At 58.1% G+C, this 11009-nt stretch overlaps 1 protein-coding gene across 2 annotated transcripts; it reads right to left on the reverse strand.

Moving 5' to 3' along the window:
• Positions 1-1047: 1047 nt before the first annotated feature.
• On the reverse strand, positions 1048-10649 carry P4HB (prolyl 4-hydroxylase subunit beta). Of its 2 annotated transcripts, none has more exons than XM_087826421.1 (11): positions 10487-10649; positions 9381-9587; positions 7913-8046; positions 7625-7762; positions 3973-4077; positions 3764-3889; positions 3417-3617; positions 3036-3156; positions 2747-2928; positions 2541-2627; positions 1048-1946 (listed from the first exon to the last, which is right to left on the reverse strand). In XM_087826421.1, the coding sequence occupies exons 1-11, from the start codon at positions 10632-10634 to the stop codon at positions 1719-1721; spliced, it is 1677 nt and encodes a 558-aa protein (XP_087682547.1). In that variant the 5' UTR covers positions 10635-10649; the 3' UTR covers positions 1048-1718. The 2 variants fall into 2 exon arrangements, with proteins under 2 accessions (XP_087682547.1, XP_087682546.1); XM_087826420.1 differs by having other exon boundaries at positions 1836-1924.
• Between the last annotated feature and the right edge of the window lie 360 nt (positions 10650-11009).

Raw genomic sequence — 11009 nt, forward strand, 5'->3', positions numbered from 1 at the left:
ACCCCCAGCTGTGGGCAGCCCTCAGCCTGGCTGTCGAGCTGGAGGGGCGGAGCCCAGACCCCAGGTGCAGGGATAGGCTGGGCCCAGCTGGTGCTGCCCAGGGCACTCACATCGGGTCCTCACTGCACAGCACATGGCCTGCTCTGGTTGGAGGCAGGAGCAGCCCTGGGGTTGAGGACCTGGGTAGCAGCTGAAGGCTTCAGCAAAGCAAGGTGGGCACATGGGCCTCCTGCTGGGAAACAGCTCCTGACGAAATGACGCCCACACCTCCCCGTGAGCCGTGACTGCTGAGAACCATGTTCATAGCAAGCCCCATGGTCACGTCTGCCGGCTGTGATGCTGAGCCCCTTGGGGAGCACTCCATCAGGGCCAGGCACCCTGAGCCACTCGGCACCACAGGCTGGAGATATCCCTGATCCCGGCTCAGAAGTTCCCTCAGCCCATGGCAGCTGGACTTTGTCTCACTGTGCTTTTCTGTGCAAACTGCAAGCTGAGCTTCTAGAAGCCATGCTACATCTTCACTGGGCGCCTTGCTGTTTTGTGTGACTGGCGACAGGCACAGGATCGTGCCATTTTGTCCCTTCTTGAATCCTAAACACTGACCTTGCGCCCACCCTGCAGCAGTTACTGGCAGCTGCAGGAAGAGACGACCAATGCATAGACCTGCCGCCTCTGGCTGGGCTGGCCCCATGCAGGACCATGTCGTGTCCTGACTGAGCCCAAAAGCAGGATCCACAGGACTAGACGCCCATGGAGGGCAATGCGGGCCACACCCATCAAGGTGAACCAGATAAGCCAGCCCCAGGTACGTGAGTGGGGCCAGTCGCAGTCGTATTCTCCACCTGGTGACCTCCAGCTGGTGACCTGCGCCTGCACCCAGACTGTGCACCTGGTGACAATGAGGACTGAGACTCCTGTGTGTTTCTGCACTTACACTGTGCTCCGAGAAAGAGGCATCTCACAAGAGTGGGCCCCAGGCCCACCTTCTCTTCAGAGTTGGGATCCCAGCCCTTGTCCCATGGTTTGGAGAACATGAAGCAGAGAAAGGTAGTAAAATTTCAACTTTATTTGGCCAATGTGTTCAACTCCAATGTTGTGGTAGAAATGCCTCGAAGAACTGTCAACAGCTGATTGGGCTTGAGTTTCCTGGGCTGTGTGGCAGCCAAGAAACGAAGGGTCCGGGCTCGGTGCCGCCCAGGCTTGCAGGCCAGTCTGGAGTCAGAAGAGCCAGGAGCTGGCTCTGGGGGGATCTGTCCTGGCCCAGCCGGCGCCCACCGCCCCCTCTGTCGTGCTGGGGCCCCTGCAGCAGAGACCTAAAGTCCCCATTTACCAGACAGCGTGCGAGCCACACGCAGTCATGGCAATGCTGGTACAGGTGATAGTGACCCGTCCAGCCTGGCTCTGTCCCTCCCCACAGGGGACACCGTCTCCAGGGCAGCCCGGCCAAGGTGGAAGATACCCTGACGTCCCAAAATGTCCAAGAATCCCACAGATGGAATATTTTTAGTGACAGTAAAATAAACCTAACAGGTAGGTGACATTGCCAGTGTGAGATTCCAACACATTTTAGCGAGCGCTCTGGTCAAAACCGTGTACAAAAAAGTACATCACAAATTAAAAAAAAGGCCCAGCAAGACGAACTGGCCTGGAGACAACCCTTTCCAAAGCCTGAAAAGCAGAGGGGTTTAGAGTTACAGGTGTGTCAGAGTGAAGTGTGTTCAGAGGTTCCCTGCATTTCCGATTGGTGCTGCGTCCTGTCCCAGGGGGCACGCGGCTCCGGAGGCTGTGCTGCTGGGGTGCGGCCCCGAGGGGCGTGGCAGGGGTGCCAGGGCTGGTCTCCACGTCACAGCTCGTCTTTCACAGCCTTCTGGGTGTCCTCTTCTTCCAAGTCGGGCTCCTCTGCTTCCTCTAGATCTTCCAGATCCTGGGACACGGGGAGGAGAGGCCTGGGAAGGTTAAGGTCCCCCCACGCTAGGAACCTGCCCTCCACGGAGCCTGGGCTCCCAGCCCCAGTGTGATGACCCAGCACAGGGCCACTGGTATGCAGTGTCCACCCCCTCCAGTTCTCAGGGTTTGTGGAGCCAGTGAGCCCACTGACCACAGCAGCATGAGCTGGCTGGGCCTCCCTAGTCTGAGTCCCATCCCACTCAGCAGCCAGAGTGGCTCCCCTGCGGGCCCTGCTGTCCCGAATCAACCATGCCCTCCACTAGACACAGATGTCCTGCCACACCCTTTGGGCCTAGGACCAATTCTGACGTACTCTCTGCACAGCTGACCACAGCTGACACGGCACCTCAGCCAATGGGCTGGGGAAGGACATCAGAGCCCAAATCAGCAGGGAACCACGTGGGACGAGTGAGGAGACTTCATAAGCAAACACTGGCACTAAAGAGCCTCCAAACCAGTGTGCATTAGTGCTGACCACGGAGAGGGAGTCATACGCAAGGGAGGGCTTTCCTGCAGCCAGCCCAGCCCAGGCACACACGTCCGGGGACTACAGGTCACAGTCCCAGAGGCCAGCCAGGGTGACCACCACTTACATCGCCATCCCCTGCCCCGTCCTGGCCACCGCTCTCCAAGAACTTCTTAAAAGCATCTAGGGTCCGCTCTCCGTTGTAATCAATGACCTGTGGGGAAGGGGGATGAGCAGCGGGCCCAGGGCAGCACCCTCCCCTCCCTGCAGAAAGCTGGGCCCCACCCTTCCACGCACCCTGCCTCCCCCACCCCCACCGTGTTGCCCGCGCACCGTTTTGTCCGGGCCGGCAGGGAAGAACTTGAGTGTGGGGAAGCTGTGCACTTTGACGGCCTCCACCTCGTTAGCTGTCGCGTCCATCTTGGCGATGATAATATTTTCATGGTCCTTGTACGTCTCTCCCAGCTTATCCCAAATGGGAGCCAACTGCTTGCAGTGACCACACCACGGGGCATCTGGAAGCAAGCAGTGCTGAGTCCTGTTGGGGAGGAGACCCCTCCCCGCCCTACCGCCCGCCCCTAGCCCTGTGGAGCCCACATGCCCAGGGAGAGGCCTCACGTACAGAATTCCACAAACACGTTCCTTTTCTCATCAAAGGCAACCTCTTCAAAGTTCTTCCCGACGAGCACTTTCACAGGCTGCTTGTCCCAGTCCTCAGGCAGCTCCTGGCTCATCAGGTGAGGCTGGGGGGCAGGCAGGGCGGGATCAGGGACTCGGCGCCCGCAGCCTCCAGCCCCAGGAGGCAGCCGACCCTGCCCATGGAGGCTCAGGAGGGCCGAGCCCAGGAGGCCAGGGCTGCTCTGTGCTCCCCACGCAGGGGGCTGAGAACACTATCCTCAGCATCAGGGGCCTGTCCTAAGGACCCCACACTCATGGTTTCAGACACCACAAGGACACAGCCACACTAGGAAGCATGAGGTGGCACAGGCGGCGGGGCCCCCACCTTGATCTTGCCCTCCAGGAAGCGGTGGCAGAAGTCCGTGATTTTCTCAGCCGTCAGCTCGTCAGACTCAGGCTTGTACTTGGTCATCTCCTCCTCCAGGGTGATGAGCCGCACGGCGGGACACTCCTCCTTCTTGAGGCCGAAGAACTCGAGGATGCGCTGGTTGTCGGCATGGTCACTGTCGATGAATATAAACAGGATCTTGGGGGAGAAAAGGCACGTTGAGAGGGGCACCTGAAGGCGGCACAGCTTCACCTGCTGCAGACCCTCCCAGAGGCCTGGACCCCGAGGACAGGCACTCTAAAGGCAGGCTGCTGAAGGAGGAGGCCCCCGTGAGCGCCGCGCACCTTGCCCTTGAAGCTCTGGGCGGCTTTCTTGAAGTTGCTCAGTTTCCCCTCATAGTCAGACACGCTCTTTGGCAGGAACAGCAGGATGTGGGTCTTGATTTCACCCCCAAAGATCTTCGGGGCTGTCTGTGTTATAAACACGGGTTACTGGGTCTCAGCCCTGAGCTAAGCCTGGAGGACACTGGGGACTCTGTAGGTGGGAGCCACACCTGCTCGGTGAACTCGATGACCAGCGGTAGCTGGTTGTGCTTGATGAAGTCCAGCAGCTTCTCCTTGGTGATCTCCCCCTCAAAGTCGTTCCGGCCTTCATCAAACTGTGGACAGAGAGAGGGCCCTGAGCACCGAGGGCTTCACGAGGCCGCCCAGCTTCCCCGCCAGCTCGGCATGGCCCAGCACAAGGGATCTGGCAGCCCCCACGTGCCTGCCCACAAAACAAAAGCCAGGCTAGGCCTGCAGGATCCACTGACCTAGACCATCCCCACAGGCTCCTCAGAATCCAGTAGAGCCTTACGTCCTAGTGCCAGGGAAACTTCCTCATAGCCAAGTCCCGAAAGCAGCTGCTCAGTGTGTGGGCCACACCCCTGCCCCCGCCCCCCAAGCTCAAGGTGACTTTCATCATCACATTCAGGTGTCACCAGGTGCCAAGTACCTTCCGCTTTCTCCCAAGGGTGCAGGATGACACCGCAGCCACTGAGGCAAGCCAGAAGAACACCAGTTTTCCATTAGGCAGATATTAAAGGGCCCAGCAAAAATCTAAAACACCACCTTACCATTAAAACACTGTACAAGTTAACAGTCATAAAAATGTTATTTTTTATAACATGTAACGGGCTGTTGTCGATGAATTAAGTTTTTAAAAATTTCTCAATTCTGCCTGGCCGGGCATGGCTCAGCGGTTGAGCGTCAACCTAGGATCTAGGCACATGCCCAGGTTGTGGGCTCGATCAATGACTCTCTCTCATCACTGATGATTCTATCTCTCTCTCTGAAATCAATAAAGATATATTAAAAAATTTTTTTTTCTCAGTTTTAATTTGTAACACAATGAAAACCAACAGGTATATTCCATGTAAACCGGTGTAAAAGTCTCCAGGATCCCCTGTCAAGTCCTGGGACGACGGACAGGGCCTCACACAGGTGTGTCCTGTGCCTAAGCACCTCCAGGTGGCAGTTCAGGTGGGCCCTCTATCACTGCCCTAAGTTCTCAACTGACTTGGAAACTACAGGCCTTTCCTTCTTGCTCACTTCTCTCTGCACTGCCTCCCAGTGACTTCCAGAAAAGCAGGTGGCCCGCTTCCCACCCCGCCCTGTGTCAGACCACACCAAGGGCCAGGCGCCAGAAGCACAGGCAAGGCCCGGCCCCTGCTCCCCACACCCTCACTGCCGAGGCTCTACCTTCCCCAAACCCACAAATGTGGACAGGATGAAAAAGGCAGGAAAGTAAAAAAGGGAAGAAAAGCCGAAGCCAAGAGCATGCTGTTAAGAAAACGAGCTTACAGGCGGCCCCATCAGGCACACAGCAGGCAGGCCCTGAGCCCCAGGGTAGTGCCGAGCCCCAATTAGAAGCAAACAGGCTGCATCCCTACTCCTGCCCCTCTGAGCAGCCAGCATTGTCTGTCCAATTTCACGCTGGGTGGCCACTCTCCTGAGCCACAATCTTTTTGGTAATGTTGCCACATTACACTATGTTCACCATCTCCTTTGGTAAAAAGCAGGCAGACAGCCCTCACTTAGTTGGGGGCAGCCACAGGAGGTGGAGAGCCCAGCCCCACATCCACTCCTAAGGCCCCAGCTTCCACAAACAAAGAAGAAAAGCAGAGTAAATGTCAGAACAAAGATACAGGATGCTCAGCTCTCCAACCCATGGCCCAAGCTAGGACTCATGGCGTGAGCGTCACTGTGCTGCTGCGTTCCTGTCATCCCAGCCAGCAAGCAGCAGCCGCTCCCACTGGGGAAGTAGCAGCTCAGCCAGGCTGCCCTGGGCGGACAGGAAGACCCAGCTCACTCTGAGGAAATTAACAGCCCGAAAGGAAGGGAAGGAGAAAGGCTGAGAAAGACAGGGTGTGGCAGCGGAGGAAGCAGAGCCGATGGGAGGCTCTGGGCCTTGACCCCACACGGGCTCTGCGTTCTGACTGCAGCTGAGACCCTCCCGACCCACACAGCCAAGTCCACGGGCTCAGCCAGACTGCCAGAGGCAACCATGCTACAAAGCAGACCCTGCAGCCACTGCGCAAAGGGAGGCACTGCCCTCACTGGACCGGGCCCCAGGGCACGACTGTGCCCAGCCTGCGTGGACAGGAACATCGGCCAGCACTAGAGTTTTTGCAGAACAAGAAATGGTAGCTCTAACCCTCAAGGATGTGGTTGCCAAAATCCATGCTCGGTGTGAAAACGGGCGCCCCCAAGGTCAAGGGCGATGGTGGATGATGCAGGCTGGTCTTAGGGACCCCCCAGCATCTCTGCCCAAACCCGAGGACAATCGTTGACCCAGGACTCTCCTTAGCACCCAGGCAACCTCACCCAACACTTGACAGTTTCTCCTAATTAGATGTTGACAACTGATCAATTCTATTTCCTTTAGGGGACATCATGAGGGTTTCCACTCAGAAAAAACAGCGTATGTAACGATTTGAGTTCTGCCAAGGAAGGGGCTACAGAAACACCCCAGCCACAATGGCACCTGGGCCACCTGGGTAGCTCCTGTCCTCCCCAGTGCTGCTGAGAGGCCTCTCCTCTGCCCAACAGCCGAGGCAAAACACTAGATATCCAGCAGGTTCTGCAGAAAGCTCCACCCCCCACCCTCACACGAAGCCTGCGGCCAGCGCCTCACCCACACTGCGTCTTTCCTGACAAGCTGGACAGTGGTCCTATCTCTGCTCCTAGAGACACGTGTCCCACCTCTCAGCTCCTTCACGGTCTACTCTCCTGCACTCTGTGTGTGCTTTCTGTCGCCCAATTCAGACACAGCCCTGTTCCAAGAGCAGGGCTGCTCGGCTGGTACCCGTTCCACTGTCTGGTGGTTGAGAGAAAAGGCAAAGATGCCACTTGCTGCATCAGTTACGTGCAGACACAGACTTCGCAGCTCCTTTACGAACAGGAAGGACACCAGGACAAGGGGCCTTGGGAGCCCGTGGGAATAGGCCTGTGCCCATAGATTGGGAGCACGCTCCCCAAAAGCTAACAATCCAGAGCTCCTGTCTGGGTGAAGTTTTATTTTTTATTATCATCTTTTAATCCTTACCAGAGGATATTTTTTCCACTGTGTTTCAGAGAGTGGAAGGGGGGTGGGGGGGAGAGAGAAACATAGTCCTGAGAGACACATTGATTGGTTGCCTCCCGGGCAGAGGAATGAGACTGCAACCAAGCTATGTGCCTCTGACTGGAATCGAACCCTAGACCCAGACCCTTCAGTCTGCAGGCTGACACTCTAACCACTGAGCCAAACCAGCTAGAGTAAAAAAAGGTTTTAGAAACAGAAACAATGTTGCACCACATATAATGCAATTAAGGCTCAGAACTACTTAGAAATAGTTACAATGGGAAGTTTGTTACTATGTCTGCCATATATATATATATATATATATATTTTTTTTTTTAAAAGCTACCACTCCAAAGCAACTCTGCCCTCATAAAACATAGCACCAGGCTATCACAGAAGCCGAACAAAGGGCTGAAGGCCACTATCTAAGTGCCTCTTATGGCCTGACGTTGCAAAACGGTCCCTGATAACAGCCAGGCTGGCGGTCCAGCAGTCCAGCACCTCCGGGCAAGGTTCTCAAGGACTGTGCTGCAACAGGAAGGCAACACCACCCCCAGCACAGCACCTCAACCACCCAGGCAGAGCTGCCCAGGACCACTCACCTTCTTAAAGAGGACGACCCCATCCTTGCCCAGCTGGTATTTGGAGAAAACATCACTGTTGGATGTGATCCCAAAGGGTATGTCATCAATGGCCTCTGCTGCCAGCAGGAACTGCTTGGCAAAGTCCGACTCCACGTCCTGGAGAGAAGAGCCAGAGGTGGCCGTGTCACCCAACATCAAAGACCCTGCCCAGGCCAGCAGCAGGTCAAATCATAGGGCCCAGGCCACGGGGGCCCACCCTCCAATGGCAGGCGTAAGAAGACCTGAGATGAATCCCAAAGCCTCTACCTTGAAGAATCCGATGACTGTCACCTCACTGGACTCCACCAAGGTTTCTGCAGCAGCCCCGTCTGGCAACATGGTGGCTGCGGGGCCGGTGCGCTTCTTCAGCCAGTTCACAATGTCATCAGCCTCTCTGCCAGCTGCACACAAACACATGCAGGGTCTACTTGACACTGGGCCCACCCTCCCTGCCCATCCTCAACGGAGCGCTCTGCCAAATTCCAGCAAGACAGCTTCTCACCACAGAAAAGGCATCTTACCCGCACACCTGTGTGAATTCCAGGGCTAAATGGGCTTTTCTGTGTGGGAGGCCGTGGTTGTGTTGAAAAGGCAGTGGCTACCTCTGGGTAGTAAGATTACAGGTCATTTTTTCTTCTCTAACCCTTTGCATTTCCTAAATTTTCCTTGACATTTGCCTTCATTGAACACGGACACTTTTTCCTTGGTGGTCTCCCACAAGGATTTGCCTTAATTAGAGATGTGTTAGAATTTCTTTTAGAAAGTCAGCCCTGATGCCAGTTTTCACTATAAAAGAGGCTGAACCCCACCCTGCCTCTCTTGCCCAGGCTGGTCAAGTATCGTTGCCCTTCACAGCTCCTGGACTAGCAGGATGAGAGTCATGTGGGCGCCACCAGAGCAGAGAATGAAAAGGAAGACACCTGGTCCTCCTTAGACTGAGACTGGACACTTTTCTCCTCTCATAGGCTCTAACCACCTTGCCCAATGTGGAAGGCCTGCTGAATCTCACATTTAAAAAAGATTCTGCCAAGTGGTGGCAAAAGCTGAGTCATCAGTCCCAGGTGGAACTGGGAGTAGCCTTATCTACAAAACCCATGGCTCAGTGAGAGGATCAGGGTAACTTTGGACAAGGTATTTCCTGTTCCAAAAGCGAACACAAGTTAAAACAGACTAAGAAAACAGCATCCCTGTGAGAAGACCAGAGCTGCTAACAGCAGGATGAATAGACAGTGTGCCTGAGAGGATTCTGATGGCTGAGCCACGGAACCAGTTCTATAGATAAGACTCTTCCTTTCCTCACAGGTACTGCTCGGGCAACAAAGGGGCCCGGTCCCATTCCAGCAGCCTGAGCAAGCAAGCAGCTGAGGGCCGGGACAGACGGAGCTGGGCTTGAATTTGAGTTCTGTCCTGACAGCTGTGGCTCGGTCGGCTCAGCCTCAGCCCTTCCCAACGCTCAGCTTGGCACGGCTGATGGCAATGCTGCACTTGGTGCTCCAGCCTCCCTCTCTCTCTGCCTTCTGTCCACCCTAGGATGTCCCTCTCCACGTGGGAGGTTCTTCCAGGTTGAGAGCTTTCCTTCCTCAGAGGATGAACTATAACTAGACTGAGAACTGGGTCCAAGGACAGGTTCCCCTCCATGTTCCTAAAAATGGGCCTCCCACCCCCTCAGGTATCCACCAGGGCCTGCGGACAAACCCCACTCTAGAGCAGCTGAAAGGCAGAGCTGTAGGCACACCTGTGTACTCTCTGGGGGAAGCCGTGTCTCCGTTCTTGAAGAACTTGATGGTGGGGTAGCCGCGGACACCATACTGCTGGGCCAGATCAGACTCCTCCGTGGCATCGACCTTTGCCAGCCTGATCTCGGAGCCTTCGGCCTTCAGCTTCCCAGCTGCTTTGGCATACTCAGGGGCCAGGGCTTTGCAGTGGCCACACCAGGGGGCATCTGGAAGGAAAGCAAGATGCTAGAGAGCACAGAAGCCAGCTCCCCGCTTCCCTCCTCCTTGGGCACTTCCCTCTGAAAATCTTATCTGCTCGCCAAGATAACCCTCTGAATGTGCGAGGCTGAGCTGATAGCGTGGTCCTCTTGGGCAATATGGGGACAGAGGCCATGAGTGACACACCAACGCCACCCCCTACCCTGCTGGGTCACCGTTCAGCACAGACAGGCAAACCCTTTAATGATTAGCGACTTCCCAGGGCCCGCGGGCGCGCGGGCGGGCAGCAGGGCAGACCCGTCCCTGGAGCTTCCCTTTGGGAGACTGAGAAGTTAGGCAGCCAGCGCCCCGCCCCCCAGAGACCTGCGACCCATCTGCGCCCCCGGCCAGCCGCCGCCGGCAAGGGGCTCGCTACACTGTAGCCAAGGGGAGCAGCTGCGTGGGGCTGAGGTTCCCACCGGGCGGTCAGGGCGTAACGCTGACCACACGCAGGGTCAGCGTCTGGGTCTGGGTCTGGGGGCGGCCGCCCGGCTGCAGGTGCTGCGGGCAGGGCAGGGCCGGGCCTCGGGGGCGGGCAGGGCCGGGCCCGGCCTGTCCCTTTGTGCTGGGGCAGCTCCCGGGCAGAGCCTGTGTTCCCTGGGCCAACAAGAGGACCCTGCCATGGAGACGTCAGGCACAAAAGCGGCCCTGGCGCCCGGCCCGCCTCGCCCCGAGGGCAGCCCGGGCCGGAGGGTGTCCCCAGGACGCGGGCAGCTCCAGCCCGGGTGAGCCCCAGGGGCGGGCGCCAGGGCCGCGCGGGAGGGAGGCAGGCGGGGGTGCCGGCCGCCGAGCCCCGCGCCCGCGCGGCCCCCGCCCCCGCCGCCCCGTCCCGTCCGTCCCGCCCCGCCCGCGGCGGCCGGGCACTCACAGAACTCCACCAGCAGGTACTTGTGGGCCGCCAGCGCCTGCTCGAAGTTGCCCTTGTTGAGCACCAGGACGCCGTCCTCCTCCTCGGGCTCGGCGCCCGCGCGGGCCAGCGCGGCCAGGGCCAGGCAGAGCAGAGCGCGGCGCAGCATGTCGGCAGCGGGACGGCGCTTCGGTTGGCGCCGCCGGACAGCGAGGCCACGAGAGCGCGCGCCGCCCGCCTCGCCCTTATGAACCGGGCCGCCGCGCGCGTGCCCGCCCGCGCCCGCCCGCTATTGGCCGGCGAGCCCCGGGGCCCGCCCCCGCCGCGCTCGCATTGGGTGCCGGCATCGTCTCGGGCCCCGGATTCGGAAGAGCGGCGGCGGCGTCCTCCGCCGACGCCCGGGATTGGCCGGGGCCCTCGCGCTCACACTCTCCCGCAGCCTCTCATTGGCTCCCGGCGGAGAACTTTCTCCCCCTCGACTTGTGACTGGTGCCTTTCGCCTCCACTTTCCCCGGGTCTGGAATGGCTGCGGCTTTCGGAGGCC

Source organism: Miniopterus natalensis, chromosome 17 (assembly GCF_054644295.1).
Source record: "Miniopterus natalensis isolate mMinNat1 chromosome 17, mMinNat1.hap1, whole genome shotgun sequence".
NCBI classification, from domain to species: Eukaryota; Metazoa; Chordata; class Mammalia; order Chiroptera; family Miniopteridae; genus Miniopterus; species Miniopterus natalensis.

Excerpts from the sequence above, each read along its gene's own strand:
- P4HB (XM_087826421.1), bottom strand. The coding sequence starts at position 10,634 with ATGCTGCGCCGCGCTCTGCTCTGCCTGGCCCTGGCCGCGCTGGCCCGC. Across the intron at positions 9,588-10,486 it reads GTACCTGCTGGTGGAGTTCT|ATGCCCCCTGGTGTGGCCAC; the intron begins GTGAGTGCCCGG and ends CTTTCCTTCCAG. Across the intron at positions 1,947-2,540 it reads ACGGGGCAGGGGATGGCGAT|GCCTCTCCTCCCCGTGTCCC; the intron begins GTAAGTGGTGGT and ends TAACCTTCCCAG.